At 51.9% G+C, this 23,687-nt stretch overlaps 1 protein-coding gene across 13 annotated transcripts in view; it reads right to left on the reverse strand.

Annotated features, from left to right (window-relative positions):
* The window catches only part of LOC122420192 (carcinoembryonic antigen-related cell adhesion molecule 3-like), a 64,040-nt gene that overhangs the window by 20,937 nt on the left and 19,416 nt on the right, over positions 1 to 23,687 (reverse strand). For 10 of the 13 annotated variants that reach the window (XM_043435047.1, XM_043435044.1, XM_043435049.1 and 7 more), the window contains exons 1-4: positions 7,849 to 8,007; positions 6,435 to 6,794; positions 4,968 to 5,246; positions 3,813 to 4,091 (exon numbers count right to left, since the gene is read on the reverse strand). The exons of 1 other annotated variant lie outside the window; for it this stretch is intronic. In XM_043435047.1, the coding sequence (XP_043290982.1) occupies positions 3,813 to 4,091; positions 4,968 to 5,246; positions 6,435 to 6,794; positions 7,849 to 7,912 (982 nt within the window). In that variant the 5' untranslated portion in view covers positions 7,913 to 8,007. Of the gene's footprint in view, positions 1 to 3,812; positions 4,092 to 4,967; positions 5,247 to 6,434; positions 6,795 to 7,848; positions 8,008 to 19,331; positions 19,393 to 19,651; positions 19,694 to 20,311; positions 20,344 to 20,665; positions 20,695 to 21,742; positions 22,009 to 23,687 lie in introns of those variants that run through there. 2 more of the 13 variants (XM_043435054.1, XM_043435053.1) reach the window with 2 other exon arrangements.

The raw sequence follows: 23,687 nt of genomic DNA on the forward strand, positions 1-23,687 counted from the left end.
ATGGAAGTCATAGAATTAGGACCAGATGAAACAAAAATGTAACCAACTTGTTTAACTCTAGAGCTAAAACCCAAAACGCTGTAAACCAAAATATCACCTTGCATGCTGACTCTGTGTAGGTACCCAGGGAAGAATTTTAATCTCATTCACTTCCTAGTGAACATCTTCACAGCAGCCCTAAGATCCAGCTCTTCTTCTCCAGTTTTACAGACAGGGAAACTGAGGCACAAGATCCAGTGCCTTGCCTACAGTCAAACAGCTCTCACAAATAATAATCAAACTATGAAAAAATTAGCTAAGTTTTGCATAATTAATTAAGCACATTGTTCTACAGGCTCTGAAAGGAGAGTACATCCTCATTATTTGCATTCATTACACACCCACTTCCAGTGAAATTACAAGGGAAGATGTAGAGATGTTGAGAGTCACTTACAGTGCTCATCTGGGGAGCTGGGGTCACATCTGCAGACTCTGACTGGGAGGAGACCCTACACAGGTGGGACCCTGCATCCTCTGTCCTGACACCGTTGATTGTCTGGGACAGCATCATCTTCTCAGTGATCCGTAAACTCTGCTCATCGATTCACTGACCATTGGATGCATGTCCCCATATCACTTGGTCTGTCTGCACCCAGATTGGAAGGCTCATGGGATTTCTAAGAGGGAGCGAGTGACTACCAAAGAGCATGACCTTTGTCTGTGGTTCCTGATCATTTGGACTGGTGCCTTGTCCATGGCATTCTCCAGGCAAGAATACTGGAGTGGGTTGCCATTTCCTCCTCCAGGGGATCTTCCTGACACAGGGATCAAACCTGCATCTCTTAGTTTCCTGCATCAGCATTGGCTGGCAGGTTCTTTAGTTCTTTACCACTAGCCCCACCTGAGAAGCCCCTAGAGAGGGTAGAGGAAACATCAAACGTGAGGACAAGTCCAGTTCTTCGATTCGTCCCATCTGAGAGCTCCTTGGGATGAGCCTTCCATCTCAGGGTCCAAAACTAGCCTCCTCTCTGCTGTGGTTTTCTACTCCTAATGTGCTTGTCTGAGATTGACCTGGGTAGCTATATAATCAAGGTCCATGTCTAAAGCACTGGAGTCCTTAGTGTGGGAGGCTGGCTGTCTCCATATTGGGCAGGTCTGAGGAGAACCTATTCTCAAATAAGATGTGTTCTTCCTCACTGTTAAATTATTTAAACAGGGCCGAAGAAAATCTGGAGCTGAAGAACTGAAAACAATAACTTAGATGGGAGACTCCTCATCACATTTGAGCAGGTAGAGGAAAGAATCAGTAAACATGAAGATAGAAAAAAAAAGAAGTTATTCAGACTGGGGAGTAGAAAGGGAAAACAATTGATGAATACTGACTTCAGGCAAAGCATTATCCAGAACTCCATCAAGTGCACAAACATATGTAGTGTGGCAGTTCTTGCAGTAGAAGAGAGAGAAAAATGCAATGAAAAAAGATATAAAATCATAATGGTTTAAAACTTCCCCCCCCCCAAAAAAAAAAAAAAAACTTCCCAAACTAGATGAGACCACATACTAGAGATGGTTAAGGAACTCCAAAAAGGATAACTCAAGACATAGAGATTGTGACACAATATAGTCAAATTGTTGAAAGTCCGAGGGAAAGAGGAAGTGAAAAACGCAGCAGGAGAGAAGTGACTTATCATGTACGGTGGATCTTCAATCAGGTGAAAAGCAAATTTCACATCAGAGACCAGGGCCGAAGGTATTGAGATGCCTGATTTAAGTCGTACAAAGGGAGACTGTCAACCAGGAAAGCAATGTACAGAGAAACTCTCCTTCAATGAAGCTCAAATTAGGACTTTCCCAGATAAACAACAGTCGAGGGAGTTTATTCCTTGGAGACGTGGGATATATGAAATGTAAAAGCAATCCTTTAAGATGACTGAACAAACATTACACAGTAATGCAGAGCCATAGGAATACATGAAGAACAGTGGTCAAAGGGACACAATAGGTAGCTATCTTATTTAAGCCAGTATTATTGTCTTTTATGTAATCACTTGTTTTTGTTTTTTATTTCAAATGTATTGCATGAAACGATATTTATAAATCTATATAATCGGCATACATTGTATACGGATGGCTGAAATATATGACAGTAAGTGTATAGAATGGGGGGAATGGAGATGTATAGGAGCACATTGTTTGTATTATACATCATAGAATCTAGTTGGTATGTCAACTCGATAGATATATGTTTAAGATGTAGCTGTCATCTTCAAGTTAGGCACTAAGAAAAGAACTGGAATACATTGGAGTGGAAGAACAGAATCAAAATGACACATATGAAAGGAAATCACCTAAATCCCAAACAGGAAGTAATAGAGGAATTAATGAATAAAGCATGGAGGACATATGGCAAGTAGCTAGATGGCAGAAGCTCTTTCTTATCAGGAAGTATTTGAATGATAGGTAGCCTCAACCTTCAAATTAAAGGCAGAGATTGACAGAATGGATAAAAATTATAACCCTCTCTTTACTCTCTTCAAGAGAGTCTCTTTAGATACAGAGACATAGAAGGTTGAAGTAAGGTTGGAAAAAGATATTTTATGCAAATAGTCAAGAAAGGAGAATTGTGGTGGCTGTATGAGTGTCTGATATAATCACCTCTAAGCCAAAAAAGCCTGCAGGAGACATTAGGACCTTACATATCAAGAAGAGTTCCCATCCATCAAGGAAATCGAACAATTATAAGCATTATGCACCTAACACCACCAGAGTTCTGAATCAAAAATGGACAGGATTGAGGGGAGAAAGAGCTCTGCCATAACAGTGACACTACAACACCCCACTTTCAATAATGGACACAGCATCCGAGAGAATGTCAGTGAGAAACTAGGGAACATGACAGCACTGTAAGCAGAGACCTAACCGACCAACAGGCAACACAGAATCATGGGAGTTTATGTTTCGCAAATCACAGTCCTCAAGGCCCCCATCTCTCACCACACATGACCACCGCCCATCCTGTGAGGAAATGGTGTTGCTTCCACTGTAGAGACGACGGTGCAACTAAGAAAGACAAGTGGAGGGACCTGGAGTTGAATGTGTCAGCAAGCCTGTAATCACAACAGTGCCAACCAACACATTGAACACTTACTGCCTGAAGACACGTCTGCTGTGATTTCCACCTTCATTGGACCGCGTATTCACAAAGCTCTACAAAGTGCCTCAGAAACACCATTGTACACACAAGAAAAAGGAGATTTAGGCTTCATGACTCACTGGGGCTTCCCAGGTGGCACTAGTGGTAAAGAACCCGCCTGACCAACAGGAGACACGGATTCAGTCCCTGGGTGGGGAAGATCCCCTGGAGGAGGACACGGCAACCCCTGCAGTGGAAGGTGGAGTCTTAACCACTGACTGCCCAGGAAGTCCCAGGTACTGGTTTTAGTGCTGCTTCCAGCGGTCTGGGGAACGAGGCTTCACAGCAGAGGGCCAGGAGAAATCAGGGGATGAGGAAGGGAGAGACAGCACACATTCCAATTGCTTGAAGTGAAGGAAACGAGATGATAGGCTAATTCCTGGTGGAATTAATAAAGGAAGATTATCCAGGTTAAAATGGTCTTCACTGGTGGCTTATATGGAAAACAGTGCCTGCACTGCAGTAGACATGGTGCGATCCTTGGGTCAGGACGATCCCTTGGAGTTGTGAATGGCAACCCACTCCAGGATTCATTCCTGGGAAATCCCATGGACAAAGTATCCTAGTGAGCTATAGTCTGTGGTGTCAAAGAGTTGGACACCACTGAACGACTAACACTGGAGGCAATGTAGTTACTCACAGGTCACACTCAGCCTGAGGGGGTCACTTTTGCTGGAGTTGGCCCTATTGGACACCTCACACTGATAATCCCCGGCATCCTTTCTGCTGACGGGGTCTATGGTGAGGGTGCTATTGTCCAGGGACAGTGTCATCCCCCTTGTGAGGAGGAGACTCTGGCCTTCGAAGAACCAGCGTATGGAGACCCCAGTCTCATCTGTGAGGCAGGTCAGGACCACGGGACCCTCATGTTCTGCGACTGTGGTGTTGCTGACTTGGAGGGAGGGCCGTGCCACTGGGTCTGTGGAGAGACAGAGGGGTGACTGCTGAGAGGGGGTCAGGGGCCTGGGCCATGCTCCCTCCTCAGTTTCGGGGCCCAGTGACCTCTGTACAGGTGCCTGTAAGGAAGGCCCTGGGTCTCTGACAGGTGACAATGGGAGAGATGATCGCACATCTCCTCTGACCCCCAGATCACACCAGGGGGACCCTTGCCTGGTTGCTGGGACAACACTCTAATATTGGACAGCTCTGCGGTATCAGCCTTGGGAACCTTGACTTTCTGACTGTGGGGCTATCCAGGCCAGTCAGGGAGTGTAGGATCTGAGAGAACATGTTATGACGGGAATAAAGAGAACCTGGGCGTACTGCTGGGGCCTCACCCTGACAAGCCGGGAGCACTGTGTGGCTGGGTTAGAGGCTGTGTGGCAGGAAAGATTGAGGTTTCCCTCCGGATGGTAAGAGGAATCTAACGGGGAAGTGGTGGGGTGTCCACATCATTTGGAGCAAAGAGCATAAAGCCACACATGGTGCAATCAGAGGGAAGGGAAGTTCCAGCTCTGTATGAGGGCCCCTGCGTCTTTCTGAGCTGTTCACATACTCTGAAAAATTTGCAATCATTACCCTTCATGCTCACTCATTGTGAGCCTGAAATATTAATTTGTTTCTCCCATCATATTCTGGTGATCCTCAGGCACCAAGAGAGAGCAGCCCATCCCCTCCGTGTCTTGATTCAAGGTGGACCTGCCTGGACTTGCCTGGGACAGGAAGTCATGGCCAGTCTGGGTGTCCAGGAGTGACGGCCCATGTACTCGGACCTGAGAGGGATGGGTATGGGTTGGCTCTGGCAGCGTTCATTTGCGTGGGCAGCCCAGATCACACAGGAACAGAGGATACTCACAGAGGACCTGCAGGGTGAATGGGTCACTGCGGCGGACACTCACTGGGTTCCGGGCTTCACACACATAGGGCCCTGTGTCTTTCCTTGTCACACTGAACACAGTGAGAGTCCTCTTGTCCTCAGACAGTTCCAGCCTCGTGCTGCTGTGGAGTTTCTGATAGTTGATCCACCAGATGTAGGAGGTGTTCTGGGTCTCAGGACCACACGTTAACACCACAGTGTCCTTGTGCTCCCAGGGGTTGGAGTTGTTGCTGGTGATGACGGGTGTGGGTAGCACCGCTGTGCAGATAACGGAGAGAACATTGCCCCCGAGTTTCCCTGGTGGCTCAGACAGTAAAGAATCTGCCTGCCAGTGCAGGAGACCTGAGTTCAACCCCTGGGTTGGGAAGATCCCCTGGAGATGGGAATTGCTACCCAGTCAGTATTCTTGCCTGGAGAATTCCAAGGACAGCGGAGCCTGCTGGGCTATAGTTCCTGGGGTAGCAAAGAGTGGGACATGACTGAGCGACCAACACTTTCCCTTTCTTTATACCTTTGCATCCTCTAGAAACATCTTTAAACAAAAGTGGCATCCTTCGCCTGCCAATCAGAGTCTTTAAAGAATAAGGCAGGTTTGTGTATGGCAAGACAAATGCATGTGGAGCTAAGCTCAGAGAGTGTGAGGCTACCTGCTCTATGTCTGGGAGAAGCACAGACTTCCTCGCGGGTTGACTGTGCAACAGCGTTTAGTGGTGGACAGAACTGGGTGGGATTCAGGGACCATCTGGCATCTGTCCTGGTTTCATCAACCAGCCTCATGAGAGCGTTCCCTGGGATGCACCCCAGGGGATGAGGAGCTGCCCGGAGCTGCTTCTCTCTCTTCCTCCCTGGGGATGCTGAGATTTCTCTGGAGTCTCCCAGTCCCCCAGGGCAGTTGACTAACAGCCTGGGGACCCTGTACCTATGTGAAAGTCTCATGAAGCAGGATCAGGTTGCATCCCTGCGGGGATGTGGCTTTCAGGGCTGAGCCTTTGCTGGTGACCAGCTTAGGAGCCTAGGGATTTGGCACAGGCTTCCCAGTGTCACTGGAGGCAGGAGCCCTGGGACAGGGTCTGGGAAGGGCTTCCTGGGGCTGAGCTTCTCTGTGAGGATCCCTCGGGTCCCTCAGGCTAGGTCTTCACCAAGTCCTGCAGGGTCTTCCTCAGGGTGACGGTAGAAGGGAGGGGCCCAGGGGCCTCTCCCTCGGCTGAGTCCCTCCCATCAGTCAGAACCTCTGTCTACACTGTGTCTGCAGGGTCTGGGTTCCTGGAAAGCATTCTGACCCTTTGCAGTTTGTCTCCACAGCGTGGGTCCTGCACTAAATGTTCAAACCCCAACACAGGACACCATGCAGAGAGGGATGGAAGCACCATCCCGGTCTGTCAGTCCTGTGTGTGTGAACAGAATTCACCTCACCCAACACCCCAAGGTCAGAGAAGAGGCACTCACGGTGTACGTGGAGGTGTCCGGTTTGTCTTTCTGTCTGTAAATCATAGCTTGTAATGAGCAGGGTGTAGGATCCTGTGTCTTTCTGGGTGACGTTCTGGATCAGCAGGGTTCCATTGGGGTAAAGTGTCTCCCGACCGCTGTGTGCAGGCCCTTTGGTAGTTACATTAGTGTCTGGTCTATATGATGTGATTGAGTGGCTGTTTTCTACCCTTTCTCCTCTGTACCAGGTACAGCCTAGCGGATTCTCTGTCACGTTGTGGGCAAGTAGAAGGACATCCATCCCTTCTGCAGCAAGGGGGGGCACCGTTTCAATAGTGAGCTGGGCAGTGGTGGGGGGGAGCCAGAAGGTTAAGAGTGAGACTAGGAGGGAAGAAAGAGAAATCAGTTAATATTCTGACCTGTGTGGGGGATGGGAAATGGTGCCCTGGGTCCTGAGCAGGTCTCTTCATCCCTCATCCTTGGTGTGTTTTATACTGTGTGAGGCTGTGTGTGTGCGTGTGTGTATATGTGTGTGTGCGTGTATATGTATGTGTGTATGTGTGTGTGTGTGTGTCTGGGTGTGTGTATGTGTGTATATATGTGTTTGCATACATGTGTGTGTATTTGTGTATATGTGTGTGTGTGTGTGTGTGTGTGAGCGTGTGTATGTGTGTGTGTCCTCCTGGTTCAAGGTCAGCAGCATGACCCCCATCACTTCCGCCCCTCTGGGCTCTGTATTTCCTGTTTCCCCAGCTGTCCCCCGGCTCACTCCCTCGCTGCCCTCACACACCTGCTCACACTCAGGGGCCTCTTGGGAGCTGCCCCCAACAATGACCAGCTGCTGTAAAGACCCTCTGTGTTCACTTGCTGACCCTTCCCTGTCTGGTTCCTGCATGACCCCCGTCAGCGCCTGACAGCACATTCTAGATCTCTCTGCTTGTCTGTCTTCCTCCCCACAGAGCGAGGGCTCCGTGAGGGCAGGGTCTTGTCTGATCCTGGTTACACCCCAGGGCCTGGACCAGGCTCCAGGTATTAATACCTGGGGATGAAGGAAGGAGTGTTCCCAGGAATCCCACAGCCTGGTGGTTGTCAGTTTCTAAGGGTGCCGGGTAAGGACAGTGGTTACTGTCCTGGTTATGTCTTTTTCTGTCGTGACACAATAAAATGTTATTATTGTCATCAGTTTCCAACAATTACTGCTCAGTGAAGAATAACTCACAAAACCTACACCATTTGAGGTCTTCCCGCCCCTCACCAACTCTAGTTCATGGAGAGTCTCCTGTGGCTGAGCCCCCACCCTCCCTGCTCCCCACCCTCTGCCCTCAGTCCTGAACAGAAGTCCTCTGTCCCCTCTCAGAGCCCCGTCTCCCTCAGAGACCAGCCAGTCTCTTGTTCTCCAGTCTCTGCCCACTCCCTGAAAACTGTCCCCTCTCACCTGCCAGGAGGAGCCTGTTCCAGGGGCCATGCCTCCTGCTTGCAGGGCCTGACGGGGGCTCCATGGGGCCTGCTGTCTGCTGGCCCCTCTCTCTCTGAGGAGAACTTCCGGTCCAGAAACGCTCACAGGCCCTGCAGTCGCTGTGTGAGCTCTGCTGTCCTTCCCGCTCTGTGCTGGGCCTCCTCCCGGGGCAGGAGCACTTGGCTGGGTCACGTGGCCCGGGGGCGGGGCCTCTGCCCAGGCCCCTCCCACTCCCTCCCCGCTCATCCTTCCCTCTCTAGTGGCCCCGCCCCCTTCCCCTTCTGTCTGTGTTTCTATTCCCTAAACTCTGCTGAGTCCTCTGCCTTCTAGAGCAGTGATTCTCCACCCACACACACAAACACATCCACACATCCACACAGACACCTACACACACACACACACCTACACACATAAACACCTACAACACACCTACACACACCCACAGCTACACACCCACACACATCCCTACACACACATCCCTACACAAACAGCTACACACAGACACCTACACACACCTACATACACACACCTACACACACACACACACACACATACCTACACATACACCTACATACACACACATGCACACACACACACACATCCCTACACATACAGCTACACACAGACACCTACACACACCTACATATACACACCTACACACACACACACACATACACCTACACACACACACATGCACACACACACACACCCTTGTCTGGAAAATCACAGCCTTGGGGTGTCCGGGTCCGGGGTCCCCATGATCTGGATCAGATGCACACTCAGCCTCCCCGACTGCCCTCCCTCATCCCCTTCTGGCTTTTCCCTTCAGAGCAGGAGCCTGGGGGTGGGGGGTGCGTCAGGAACTCTTGTCACTGGGACGTCATCCCCGCAGTGCGTGGGAATCACCTGTGGAGCCTCATGAAGACTGTGAACCCCCAGGTGACACCTTAGAAATGCTGTTTCAGCAGCCGCCCAGGTCACGTGCTTGCCCAGCCTGACTGAGACCCCAGAACCCCAGTTAGGCTGCCCCACCCACCCCTGTGTTGGTCTCTGCTGTGTTTTGATCTGGGGTCTCTCAGCACAACGCACAGATCCAAACTTTCCAAATTTTGCTGGTAACTGTTCCCGTTCACAGAAACCCAGCTGGGCGCCCAGGGTCTTCCTGTTGTTTTCAAATATCTGAGAAGATTGCTTTACTCCCCTCAGGAAGAACACACTGACTCTGGATGAGAGAAAGGGGTCACATGAGTGACGACTGGAGAGGGGCCTGACCTCCACCTTAGCTTGTCACCAGCCTGGCGTCTGTTTTCTGGGACCGCTGCTGCTGCTGCTGCTAAGTCACTTCAGTCGTGTCTGACTCTGTGCGACCTCATAGACATCAGCCCACCAGGCTCCTCCATCCCTGGGACTCTCCAGGCAAGAATACTGGAGTGGGTTGCCATTTCCTTCTCCAATGCATGCATGCATGCTTTATCGCTTCATGTGTCCGACCCTGTGCGATCCTATGGGCAGCAGCCCCCCAGGCTCCTCTGTCCCCAGGATTCTGCAGGCAAGAATACTGGAGTGGGTTTGCCACTGCCTTCTCCAGGGACAGAGACCCAGAAGCGGGTGTCAGGAGGAGCTGCAGTTCCCAGGTGAGAAGGGAAAGGTTTCCTGTATGTCCTGGGAAGAGAGGAAGCTGGTGCTGGGTGGTGGGCTGAGTGTGGGCTCCCTGGTCCACGGGTCAAGTTCCAGGAGACTCTCCCTCTCTGTGTCTGTTGCCTGAGACTTGGTTCAGAAACTGTTCAGGTCCTCCTTGCCATTATAGGGCCTCCTCTGTCACCCTGGCTGATTTTTCTGTGGTCACTGTGATCTTTCCCATGGGTGGTTCCAGGCAGGGATGGGAGCTGGCATGGGTGCCCATAGGCCCCTAGAAGGTTGGGCAGCATAGTGTGGGCACACAGGAGGGGCCCTGAGGGTCTGTTAGAGGAGGGGTCCCCTGGGGTCTAACGCCTGATGATCTGGTGTGGAGTTGATGTAATAATAATAGATATAAGTGCACAGTAGTTGTAATGCGCTTGAATTATCCCCAAATCACCCCCACCACCCCGCAACTGTCTTCCATGAATCCGTTCCCTGGTGCCCTTAAGGTTGGGGACCGCTGTTTAGAGGGAGGGATGGAAATCAGGCTCCTTCTCTACCTCCTTAGCCAAGGCAAAGTTCACCTGTTAATCTTCTGTGTGGCCCCATATCGCCCCCTGGAGGTCATGAGCAGACCTGGGGACAATATTAGGGGCTGCACAGGGGTGCAAATGCCAAAGGGTGTGAGCTGGCTCTGTGCCCTGGGCAGAGGGGGGCGCTGACCTCCAGATTAGGGGCTCTCAGCGAGGGTGCAGGTCACTGTGAGTCCCCAGACTTCCCGACTCCATCCCAGGGCAGGGTGAGACCAGGGAAAGGATGGGCGTTGTTCAGTGACAGGAGAACTGTCCATCCAGGTGGACGTGGGCTCAGGACGAGCTCTCAGTCCCTGAGGCTTCAAAGGAAGGGTTGGTGGGGAGGCTCTGGGGCTTTGGGGCGAGGGTGGCGGCCTGTGGGCTGGACCCCAGAAGGCCTGTCCTTCCCCACCTCTCAGCACTGGGGCTGCACCCTAGTTCTCTGTGTCCCCATCAGTGGTCTGCTCTCGGTCTCCCCACAGCTCCGGGACCTGGGGCAGCTCCACCTCCCCCATCAGACCCAGTCCCCCTGAGATGGAGCAACTGCAGAAGCTGGGTTCCCCTGTGCCACGCTGCTCTGGAAGTTCCCTTCCTTTCCCAGGATGCTTTGGGGGACTGAGATGTCTCCAGGGACCACAGGTGTCCCCCCAGATCAGGGACCTTGGGATGAGGAGCTGCTCCCCAATTCCTGTGAGTTCACGCTGGGGCTCCCCCCTCCCCTGTGGTCACTCCCTCGGGATGGAGGATCAGGAGTCTGAGCCAAGTCTGGTCTCCGAGAGAAGGAGAAGGAATCAAGCTGCTAGCCCAGGCCCTCTGGGGAGACTAGAAGATTCTCCTGAGTAGAGATGGGAGTGGGTGTGATAATCTGGGAATGAGCAGAGGGTCTGCCTCCTCACAGATAAGCGGCCCCTGTCCTCACTCCTGACTCCGGGAGGAATAGAGTCCCGCCCTGGAGCAGCTGTGGGCACTTGCAGGTCTCCCCCAACTCTGATGCCAGGGCCCCTGTGTCCACAAGGGATATTCTCTGACCCCTCGGTGTCACTCTGGGAGGGGGGTGGGGGTCTGGCTTCTGTTATGTAGATTCCCTTATCTATTTAAAGAGTATATTGAGCATGTGTGACATGTCAGCCGTGGGTTGTGTCCTGGACTCCAGACAATAGGATAGACTTGGGTCGTGGGTGAACACACTTGACTTGTGATGGGGAGGCAGACACCCAGAGAAAATCCTGGAAATGAGCTAATTATAATGGAGGGATGGACTGAAGGGGAAGGGTCTGGTGCATCCGGAGTCTGTCATGGAATCTCAGCTGGACTGGGAATCATATTGTGTGTGTGTCTGTGTGTGTGTATATGTGTGTGTGCATGCGTGCATGTGAATGTGTGTGTGTGTTGTGTGTATGTCTATATACGTGTATGTGTGTGTCCTCCTGGTTCAAGGTCAGCAGCATGACCCCCATCACTTCAGCCCCTCTGGGCTCTGTATTTCCTCTGTTTCCCCAGCTGTCCCCCGGCTCACTCCCTCGCTGCCCTCACACACCTGCTCACACTCAGGGGCCTCTTGGGAGCTGCCCCCCACAACGACCAGCTGCTGTAAAGACCCTCCGTGTTCACTTGCTGACCCTTCCCTGTCTGGTTCCTGCATGACCCCTGTCAGCGCCTGACAGAACATTCTAGATCTCTCTGCTTGTCTGTCTTCCTCCCCACAGAGCCTGGGCTCCATGAGGGCAGGGGCTTGTCTGATCCTGGTTACACCCCAGGGCCTGGACCAGGCTCCAGGTATTAATACCTGGGGATGAAGGAAGGAGTGTTCCCAGGAATCCCACAGCCTGGTGTTTGTCAGTTTCTAAGGGTGCGGGGTAAGGACAGTGGTTACTGTCCTGGTTATGTCTTTTTCTGTCGTGACACAATAAAATGTTATTATTGTCATCAGTTTCCAACAATTACTGCTCAGTGAAGAGTAACTCACAAAACCTACACCATTTGAGGTCTTCCCGTGCCAGCTCCCATCCCTGCCTGGAACCACCCATGGGAAAGATCACAGTGACCTCAGAAAAATCAGCCAGGGTGACAGAGGAGGCCCTATAATGGCAAGGAGGACCTGAACAGTTTCTGAACCAAGGTTCAGGCAACAGACACAGAGAGGGAGAGTCTCCTGGAACTTGACCCGAGGACCAGGGAGCCCACAGTCAGCCCACCCCCCAGCACCAGCTTCCTCTCTCCCCAGGACATATAGGAAACCTTTCCCTTCTCACCTGCAAACTGCAGCTCCTCCTGACACCCGCTTCTGGGTCTCTGTCCCTGGAGAAGGCAGTGGGAACCCACTCCAGTGTTCTTGCCTGGAGAATCCTGGGGACGGAGGAGCCTGGGGGGCTGCTGCCCATAGGATCGCACAGGGTCGGACACAACTGAAGTGATAAAGCATGCATGTATGCATTGGAGAAGGAAGTGACAACCCACTCCAGTACTCTTGCCTGGAGAGTCCCAGGGGTGGAGGAGCCTGGGGGGCTGATGTCTATGAGGTCGCACAGAGTCAGACACGACTGAAGTGACTTAGCAGCAGCAGCAGCAGCGGTCCCAGAAAACAGACGCCAGGCTGGTGACAAGCTAAGGTGGAGGTCAGGCCCCTCTCCAGTCATCACTCATGTGACCCCTTTCTCTCCTCCAGAGTCAGTGTGTTCTTCCTGAGGGGAGTAAAGCAACCTTCTCAGATATTTGAAAACAACAGGAAGACCCTGGGCACCCAGCTGAGAACGGGAACAATTACCACCAGAATTTGGAAATTTGGGATCTGTGCGTTGTGCTGAGAGACCCCAGATCAAAACACAGCAGAGGCCAACACTGGGGTGGGTGGGGCAGCCTAACCAGGGTTCTCGGGTCTCAGTCAGGCTGGGCAAGCACGTGACCTGGGCGGCTGCTGAAACAGCATTTATAAGTGTCACCTGCGGTTTCGCAGGTGACCTGAGAAAGTGACCTTTTGCCTGAGATGTGAAGGGTGAGCAGACCCTCAGCAGAGAAGGACAGGGGATGAGAGGGCAGAGCTACCTGAGGGGAGTCTGGCCTTCAGGTGGGCCTGGCTGGGAGGAGGAGCTGTCCAGTGTGGGGAACTGGGAGAGTGGGGAGGACCGTGGATGGAGTAGGTTGCTGAGGGTCAGAGGCTGCTGGGCGGTGGGAGCTGCTAAGTGGGAAGGAGGTGGGCAGCCCTGTGGAGGCGCCCGACTGTGGAGGAGCTCTGCCGCCCTCTGGTGACCAGGGAGGGGAGTATAGAAGGGAGAGGCCCTGAAGCAGGTTTTCTCCTAAGACAGCTCAAGAATTTGTCAAGTGTTTACATATCATTTTACAAACCCCAGGGACAGAGGATCCTGGCAGGCTACAGGCAGGAGGTCGCAAAGGATCGGACACGACCAAGTGACTAACCCTTTGAACACTACATGTCATTTATGCTCAATCATGTCCCACTCTGAATTTCCAACTCTCTCATCCAAGATCTTCTCTTACATACCCTACTCCAAGATTTCATTCAGTTGAGATTTGTGTTGATACCAGGCCAATTTCTCTTTGTAGAAGAGGATCCAGTTGCAACATTCTCAGCCCTGGGGCAGGACTGGAGCATCTGTAAGTAGGAGGAGGGTGAGGAAACCTCCTTGTTCCCCGCCTGTGCCAGAGGGTCCATGTGGACATGCAAAGGCTGCATTTCCTTTTCTCCCCTGACCCCTTAGTGTCTTCCCCGTGGGGCAGGGCCAGGTGGAATTGGAAGACCAGGGGTGGTGTGGTGACACTGAACCTCCTCTTCCCGCCTTCTCTATCTCTGCCCCCATCAGGGGACCTGGTCTTCATGGTGGGAAGGAAGGTGGGGCTTCTCCATCAGGCCCTGATCAGAGATTCTTTCAGCAAAAGGGACACAGGGATCAAGCACGCTAGCTCTGGCCTCAGTGTCCTTGTCACCCTGTATGATTGTAGTAACTGAATTATTAGGATCTAATGGCCTCTTTAGCATTGTAATTTAATTATTAGATTGTTTTTACTTCTTTTTACTTTTTGATATTTGAAGTTTCAAAGGTGAATCTCCATCTTCCTTGAGCCTGATTAGGGTTGGTGCCAGGGCAGGTCAGTTGTCTTAAAGGTTATCTTTTATAGTAGCTTTAGTTTCACAGCAGAAGTGAGGGAAGGTACAAGTTTTCCTAGGGACCTGCTGCCCACAAGTGTAGGGCCTCCTCCATATTCGGCCTTCCACACCCGAGGTGTACATTTTATCAATTGATGAACCCACATGGATACATGAAAATGACCCAGCTTCCATAGCTTCCATTAGGGTTCACAGTTGGTGCTGTAAATTGCATGGGCTTGAACAAGTGATTATCAGCAACATGGGCTTCCCTGGGTGCGCCGTGGTAAAGAATCATCCTGCCGGTTCAGGAGACCCGGTTTGATTTCTGGCTCAGGAAGATCTCCTGGAGAAGAAATGGCAAACCACTGGAGTGTTCTTGCCTGGGAAATCTCATGGATAGAGGAGCCTGGCGGGCTACAGTCTATGGGGTCGCCAAAGAGTTGCACATGACTTAGCAACTAGAACAACCACAATGTCAGTGACAGGCCTGCTGCCAAAGTCACAGCATCAGGGCTAGTGAGTACAGAGCAGGTGGATGTGTGTCTGCAGGGCTAGTGAACACAGAGCTGATGGTTGTGTGTCTGTATATTCAAAAAGTATGACATACATCTCTTGTTTATTTACCCATACTCAAATGTGGAAACCTCATGTGTGGGGTGGCCATGATGAACCAGTGTCTACCTACAAGTTAAGCATTGTTTAGAGGACTTTCCTGGTGGCTCAGTGGATAGGATTCCGCCTGCCAAAGCACAGTACATGGGCTTGATCCCTGATCAGGAGGATTTCACCTGCTTCTGAGCAACTAAAGCCATGCATCAGAACTACTGAGTCTGTGCTCCAGAGACCACGAGCTGCAATGACTGAAGTCTACTTGCCTAGAGCCCATGCTTGGGAGTAGAGAAGCCACCACAATGAGAAGCCGGTGTATCACAACGAAGAGTAGCCCCTGCTCACTGCACTAGAGAAAACCGGTGGAAAAGCAATGAAGACCCAGTGCAGCCAGAAATTTAAAACAAAATAAAAATAATAAGAATAGTTCAGAATTAAATGTTTTTCCTGAAGTTGTCAGGTGTTCTTTTCATGTCCTTCTTTCTCAAACATCCAGGACCCCACCGAAACGTTGATTTTCCACAGGCTGAGGACCTGCTCTGCCATTTGGGTGATGGGACTGCAAATTTGTTTTCAGTCTAGACAGCCACTAGCGAGCATCCTGCCTTTCACACTGACCATCAGCTCTGCAGTGAACACCTCACCACAAATCTCCGCCCCTGTGGAGTATGATCCAGTTCATTCATTCGGCACACAGGTATGAAACTCCCTGCACCAGGCCTGGAGCTGGCCAGTGGACTCAGCAGAAGCAGGACAGGTGAATCCTTCCATGTCCGAGCTCCCAGCTCAGGGTTCCTCTTAGAACTGGAGTCCTGGTCAACAGGTGTGCACGCTGAATGTCACTGTATCCACTAAACTGCATTTGCAGGGGGAGTATAGGAGAATGTCCATTTCCAGCATCCTCACCCTTTATGGGAAAATTCTGTGAGGAGATAGCACGTGTGTCCATATGCCCATCTCCCTGCCCACATCCCTCCTTTATCCCCTATCCATCCTTCCATTCATCTTATCACGAAGTCCTTTGGCTGTGCCTCTGTGGTTGACCAGATGCCAGGACCCCTGAGATACCCTCAGTAGCTCCTTCTGCTGCTCTGTTTAAACACCATGGTTCCACAGGTGGTGCACCTGAGCCCGGGAGATTCCTGCAGAGTCTGTTCCCATGGAAGATAGGAGAGGCCCCTGGGACCCAGCTGACCATTATCGTGGGTATCTCGAGCATTTTGCGAGACTGTTTGGGATGCTGGATGGGTAAGACCTGAGCCCTTGGGAAGTGTAGTGCTTGGTTTGGGTGTCAGACTTACCCCTGTCAATGGTACATCTATGGAGAAGAGGAATTTGGGGTGACTGTGGGAGCCCTAGTTCCTTCTCTTCCCTGGGGTTCACAGGCAGATGGAGGAGCCCTCAGGTGATGGACTGTACCCTGGAGAGTGGTCTCAGGCCCCACTTGTCCTTCAGCAGGACCCATGCTCTGTTGGAAGCATGGAGAGATGGCAAACGCCCTGCTACTGGCTCAGGGCTCGGCCTGGAGGAGCTGGGAGGGTAGCCCAGGCCTGCTGCTCAGCCTTGCTCCCTGGGCCGCGGGGGATCATTTGGGGAATGAGGGAACAGGAGGCTCTGCTCAGGGGGCCTCCAGGCTAGCTGATGGCTGTCTCCAAGGTCAGGTACCAAGGGTCAGGACTTAATCATGAAACAGTCCCTCCAAGTTGTAGACAAGACGGTCATCTGACACTCAGTGGCGGGGAGATACTCTGAGAGGCCAGAGTTACTTCTCAGCCTCCTTGGGGACACCCTCCAGGTGCAGGATCATTCACCCGGGAGTTATCATGGGTGCAGATACAACTAATACACAGACAGGAGAAACTGCTCCCGATTGATAAACTAGAGCAAACTAGGTTATCCCTGAACACCTCCTCCTATGTTCATCCTTCTTATAGAATAGAAATCAGCAGGGTATCCAGCCGTCCCTTCCCATTGAGCCCTTCTTGCTGCAGCCCCTGGGATGAGCACAGCAGAGACACTGTCCATGGTGCTGATCAACACAGGCTGCCTAGGGGCTGGGAGCTGTGGTCTTTGAGTCGTATCTGCTTTCTTTTCATTCTGAAAAATTGGGCATTGCTAGTGAAGAAGATGCTCCCCTGTGGCTCAGATAGTAAAGAATCTTCTTGCAATGTGGGAGACCTGGGTTTGATGAGCCTACGGAGATGAGAATGGATACCCACTCCAGTATTCTTGCCTGGAGAATCCCATGGCAGATGTGTCTGGAGGGTTACAGTCCATGGGGTTGCAAAGAGTTGGACAGACTGAGCAAGTTTCACTTCACAGAAAAGAAGAGGTGGGGATTGCTGCAGGGAGTGTGGACTGGCCTCGATCTCCAGGCCTAGGGCCAGTGAGATTTTTGCGGACGTCATGGCAGGACGTGACCCCACATGAGCATGACAAAGTCCAAGCTGCCCAGGGCACATTGAAGGAGGGAAGATGATGACCACGACGTTGAGAGGAGTGGCAGACAGAGCACAGAACCCTAGGCGATGTCCACAAGCTCAAGCCCACAATCCGAGAATGTGCCCCACGATTAAGGAAACCTACGGAAGACATTCAGATCACGTGACTGGGAGATTATGGTGGGGAATATATCTGGCTGAGCCCAATACTTTCATAATATTCCTTATAAATGAGAGACGAAGGCAGGAGAGGCAGAGCCAGAGGAGATGGGATGATGGAAGGAGAGTTTGGGGAGACTTTAAGAAGTTCCACTGCTGGCACTGAATATGGAGGAAGGGGCCACAATCCCAGGAAAGGAGGCAGCCTCTCACAGCTTCGAAAAGCAAGGAAATGAACTGTCTGTAGAATCCAGAAGGAACAGGGTCATACTGACACCTTGATTTGCGTAGATTTGTGCCATTCAATTTGTGGTCATTTGGTACAGCCTGATAGGATGGTCTTGAGGTGTGACCTTGTCTAATCCAAGACTGTGTGCCTGGAGGATAAGGAGTAATTTAGACCTAAATCATGATCGGAAGCTTTGCAGGTGGTTTCTCTTACCTCTCATCTCCTCTCAGCACAAATGACACTTGCCACTGGCCGAGCATGCTTATCAAATGTGGGTTCTGTGCCTTAGTGCACACACCAGCTTTATTTGTGCGAGTGTGGGGACCTGATCTGAGTGGACCTATATGAGAACAGCACCTATCCCAGGGACCTCAGGGAGAGACTGAGAACTGTTAGCCCAGGTGTGTGGTGGGGGCTTCAGGTGAGATGCGGGCAGAAAGGCCCTTGGGACACTTTGAGGAGGAGACAGGTGGGCCCTTTGCCGTGGGTAGCCAGGTTGATTTTTAGGTAGAGCCCTGCAACTCCACCCTTAGTCTGTGTGTGTGTGTGTGTGTGAGGGGTAGCCTCATAATCCACGCTGGAAAACAAAGTGGAAACCAACAGGAAGTGGACAGAGGTCACGGGAAGTTCCTGGGAGGGCCTTTCTCAGAGCATGGCTTCTGGGTCCTTCCTACTTAGGTGACTCTGATTGCTCCTCTGTCCCCCCAGAGGGAATGATGACCTCAGGGCTCAGGCCCTTAGGGAAACGACAGAAACCCACGGATAGAGAAGGCATTCTGGATCCTGGATCTGTGGACAGACAAAAGTTCCCGCCCCATCACCAACTCAGTGGAGATTAGTTGAAGCAGACTCCAGGGGACAGTGAAGGACGGGGAAGCCTGGGGTGCTGCAGTCCATGGGGTCCCAATGAGTCAGAAACAACTTGGCAACTGAACAACAAAAACTCATTGGAGGCAGCCACCAGTTGGGGCGAGCAGGGCCTGGTGAGGAGGACCAGAGCGCTCAGGATGCCAAGAGGCTGCACAGGGGCCTCACCCAGAATATGTGTCTCACACACGACTCGTCCTTCCTTCCTGACTCGTGTTCTAGTGGGTCTCAGGTGGCCCCACATTCTGTGCTCCAGAGACTCCATTCCAAGTGAGCAAGCACTGGGAGGTGTCTGGGACCCCAGGGCCGTGTGAGGACTGCCGAGTGCCTGTGTGGCTGCAAAGGGTCTGGTGACCCTCCTTTCCTGCTAGCATGCCCCCCACCTCCATTCTCACAGCCTTCCCCTTACTTTCCCGCAGGGAATAGATGGGGAGGTCAGGTAACCAGAGCTAATACTTTCCCTGTGGGACCATGGAGAAACGGGAGCAGAGATTCGGGTGAATTTCTTGCTGGACAGGACTCAAGGGCAGTACATTTTGCAAGCAGGGGAAGGAAAGTGCTCTTTATGCAGATCTCTCAGCTGGTCACAGTGGGTCACAGGCCAGTCTCCTGCCCTGGTGAAACCTCCCCCCACTCTGGGAGCTGCAGTCTGAGTTCTGGTCCATCCAGGGTTCAGGGCAGCCTGTCAGGGTCTCCAGGAATCCAGGAGGACCCTGAGCCTGGCCCCAGGTTCCCGAATAGCCTCAGGTCTCAGAGCTGGTTCTCTGCCTCAGGCTCCACCTCTTGACCTCACTCGGGTCTTGGGTCTCAGGTAAGCTCTTTCCCACAGTCCGTAAGGAGACTTGTCTAGAGGAACTAATGACCCACATCTGCCTTGTGGTTGATTTGACAGTAAACATCTGTGTCAGGGCGTAGTAATTCCTGCAAAAGAAAACCGATGCCTCGGAGCTCATGTAACCTTCTCAGATGACTTACCAGGGATGCCCGGCCCCGGGTCCCCCAGGGCTGCTCTGTGGGGGTCTGGTTTTATCAGAGGTTTTTGGCCCAGACCCCCCTCCTCTTCATCCCTTTTCCCATCTTTCCTGCTATTTTTTGGACCTCCAAGCACAGCCAGGTGTGCAAGGGGCATTTCTTGAGCCCCTTGGGCTTACGGGACCAGACCGTGGATCCCCACACTCACCTGGTAGATGGGAGCTGGTGATCTGGCCTCAGGTAGGGAGGCCTGGGCACGGGAGAGAACGGGCATAGGGAAAGAGGGAAGGAGAGTCATTTCTCCCGTGCAGCCATCTCCAAGCCTGCAGCCCCCACCGCAAATCCTATCGGGGCCCTGTTTGCCACCCTTGTTAGCCTGGCTCCCCTGACTGATGATCCCATGCCCACTCTCTTCCTGGCTCAACTCCAAGGTTCTCCTGAGGTCAAGTCAGGGGACCAGGGCAGCCTCAGGATAAGGTGGTGGGTGGTCATGCCCCTGAAGCGCATCCAGCTCCCAGCTTGGTGGGACTTGCCATGTCCTAACTACTTTCATGAGCGTCCCTGGTGGCTCAGAAGGCAAAGAATCTGCCTGCGATGCGGAGCCCGAGGCTCGATCCGTGGGTCAGGGAGATGCCCTGGAGAAGGCAACGGTAACCCACTCCAGTATTCTTGCCTGGAGAAATCCATGGACAGAGGAGCCTGGCGGTCTACAGTCCATGGGGTCACATGAGTCAGACACGACTGAGCGATTTTCAACTGCCCTCGAGTGAAGGGTGTCTCACAGTGCTTCAGGGTTGGACAGTCCCCCTGCCCCGAGACTGTGAAGCGGGGACGCTGGGGAGAAGAGACAAGGAAGGGATGTACTTACCTGGGAGACAGAGCCGCCAGAGGGACCACGTCCTGGGAGAAGAAATACAACTTAGCACTGGGCGTGTGAGGAAGCTTAGCCCATTCTCCGAGGAGAGGCTGGATGTCCACCTTCTGGTGAACTATGGGAGAAAGAGCCCCATGAAGGGAGAGACACTCTGGCAACTTCAAGCCCCAGTGAGGGCGAGGGGGCCTGCCAGGATTACAAGCCTTAGGACAAGCAGCCTAGGCATTAGGGGTCCCCTGTTCTGAAGCCCCAGAGAAAGGACCAGAGACCCTGGGGGTGGCAGGCAGGAAGAGACGTGGCAGGGCCTGACCGGGGCTCCCCGCTGTCCTGGGCTGAACAGACACTCACCCGAGGTGGACGCTGGAGGCCAGTTCCCTCTGTTGTGGTGCAGGCAACCGGGGTTAGGAAAAAAAAAAGCAACAGGTTTATTTGTGAGGAGTGTAGAGGGAGGTCAAGGCTTTGTTGTCAGAACATGGGACAGGAGGATCCCTATGTCCAAGCAGAGGCTGGACACCTCCTTTCTCCACAGAGGCTGCTTAGAGGGGAGGGCCCAGCAAGGAAGCTGAGGAAAGTCCTTAAGAAGCCATATCTGCCCCGAGTCCAGAAGGGCAGGACCATAGGCTAATAGGGTTCAGGAGAAAGTGGCCAGCAAAGGGACCAAGGCTCTGCGAAAGGCATCCATCCATCTAAAGCTTTGTCTGAGTGGATGCATCACGCCTGTGGAGAGAGCAGGGCCAGTGCGTGGGGAGGAAGGGGGAAGCCAGTGACTCTGGGATCTCACTGAGTGCAGTGTCACTGCTGTGGCCACCTGCCCTCATCCAGGAGATGCTGAAATGTGACAGTGGCCTTGTCCTCTGTCTCCATCTACCTGGACCTTAAGTGTAAAGACATCCCACCTCCTGCTGACCTGGCACGATGTTGTGTCTCATGTGTCAGGGGCTGTGGTGAATGCATCGGCCACGTGGGGGCATTTGACCCCACTTGGCCTGTCCAGACTTCCATTCTCTGGCCAAGTGAGGACTTGGCGAGGACGACCCTCCGATCCTGGCCCTGTGACAGCCCCTCATCAGAGTAGCTGGATTTAAACATATGGGAAGAGATACCTTTTTCTGAGTACCTACAACCTGCCAGCCTACATATAGGGAACTAGGACAAGGAGGGGTCTTAATTGTGTTAACTGATAGATGAGGCTTCTCTGGTGGTTCAGAGGTAAAGAATCCACCTGCCAATGCAGGAGATGTGGGTTCGATTCCTGGGTCAGGAAGAGTCCCTGGAGAAGCAAATGGCAACCCACTCTAGTATTCTTGCCTGGGAAATTCCATGGACAGTGGAGTCCATGGTGTGGGAAAGGAGTTGGACACAACTTCTCGACTAAATGACAAAATAAATGAGGGTGGTGTTATGGAAGCCGCCACAGGTCAATACCTGGTGAGGGAGGAACTGAAGGATCAGAGAGAATATCCACGGGGCAGTGGGGAGGTCCTGGAGATCCAGGCCGAGAATGGGAGGATGGAGTGTCCTTCCTCTAGGACCTGGGTCAACCTGGGGGCAGGAGCAGAATCTGGGAATGCCATTGTACCTGTGAAGGGAAATGAAACATCCCAGGGCAGCCGTCAGTGTCAGCACAAGCAGGAGCCCAATCACGATGCCAACAATGGTCCCCACATTGAGCACTTGGCTGTTTTCTTGCCCTGAAAGCAGGAGAGAAAGAGAGAGGGGAAGTGTGGGCCGAGTTCACTGGAGGGAATATCCCGAGGAGTCTTACAGGGAAACGTCCTGGTTAGGAGGAAGGAAATGCTCTGAGGTCTGTGTGTTTTCTCATCAGTGTCCTCCTGACTCTCCCACTGCACGTGCTTGCATCGTTCTACTGCTTATCAAATTTGAAACCTTGGACTTGCTCTAGCTCTCCATTCTCTCACTGTAGCCATTTCCATGTCCTGTTCATTTTCCTTTGAAGGACTCTTTTCTTCTCACATTATACCCCTCCCTCTGTTTTTTTGTTTCCATAACAATTGTTGGTCTTAGAGGATAGCTCCTCTCCAGTCCACTCAACATTGATTAGTAGTAATAATATTAATGAACTGTTTCCAGGTCCTCCTGTGCGACCGGCAGAGTGGGAAATCCTTCACACCCATTTGTTCTGATCTTTCCATCCCACGCAGGAGGGGTTGTCATCTCCACTGTGCATTCATAGACTTGAGACACACATGCTTCAATAAAGGAATGGAAGTCATAGAATTAGGACCAGATGAAACAAAAATGTAACCAACTTGTTTAACTCTAGAGCTAAAACCCAAAACGCTGTAAACCAAAATATCACCTTGCATGCTGACTCTGTGTAGGTACCCAGGGAAGAATTTTAATCTCATTCACTTCCTAGTGAACATCTTCACAGCAGCCCTAAGATCCAGCTCTTCTTCTCCAGTTTTACAGACAGGGAAACTGAGGCACAAGATCCAGTGCCTTGCCTACAGTCAAACAGCTCTCACAAATAATAACCAAACTATGAAAAAATTAGCTAAGTTTTGCATAATTAATTAAACACATTGTTCTACAGGCTCTGAAAGGAGACTACATCCTCATTATTTGCATTCATTACACACCCACTTCCAGTGAAATTACAAGGGAAGATGTAGAGATGTTGAGAGTCACTTAGAGTGCTCATCTGGGGAGCTGGGGTCACATCTGCAGACTCCGACTGGGAGGAGACCCTACACAGATGGGACCCTGCATCCTCTGTCCTGACACCGTTGATTGTCTGTGACAGCATCATCTTCTCAGTGATCCGTAAACTCTGCTCATCGATTCACTGACCATTGGATGCATGTCCCCATATCACTTGGTCTGTTTGCACCCAGATTGGAAGGCTCATGGGATTTCTAAGAGGGAGAGATTGACTACCAAAGAGCATGACCTTTGTCTGTAGTAACTGATCATTTGGACTGGTGCCTTGTCCGTGGCATTCTCCAGGCAAGAATACTGGAGTGGGTTGCCATTTCCTCCTCCAGGGGATCTTCCTGACACAGGGATCAAACCTGCATCTCTTAGTTTCCTGCATCAGCATTGGCTGGCAGGTTCTTTAGTTCTTTACCACTAGCCCCACCTGAGAAGCCCCTAGAGAGGGTAGAGGAAACATCAAACGTGAGGACAAGTCCAGTTCTTCGATTCATCCCATCTGAGAGCTCCTTGGGATGAGCCTTCCATCTCAGGGTCCAAAACTAGCCTCCTCTCTGCTGTGGTTTTCTACTCCTAATGTGCTGGTCTGAGATTGACCTGGGTAGCTATATAATCAAGGTCCATGTCTAAAGCACTGGAGTCCTTAGTGTGGGAGGCTGGCTGTCTCCATATTGGGCAGGTCTGAGGAGAACCT

This window comes from Cervus canadensis, chromosome 18, assembly GCF_019320065.1.
Source record: "Cervus canadensis isolate Bull #8, Minnesota chromosome 18, ASM1932006v1, whole genome shotgun sequence".
Lineage (NCBI taxonomy): Eukaryota > Metazoa > Chordata > Mammalia > Artiodactyla > Cervidae > Cervus > Cervus canadensis.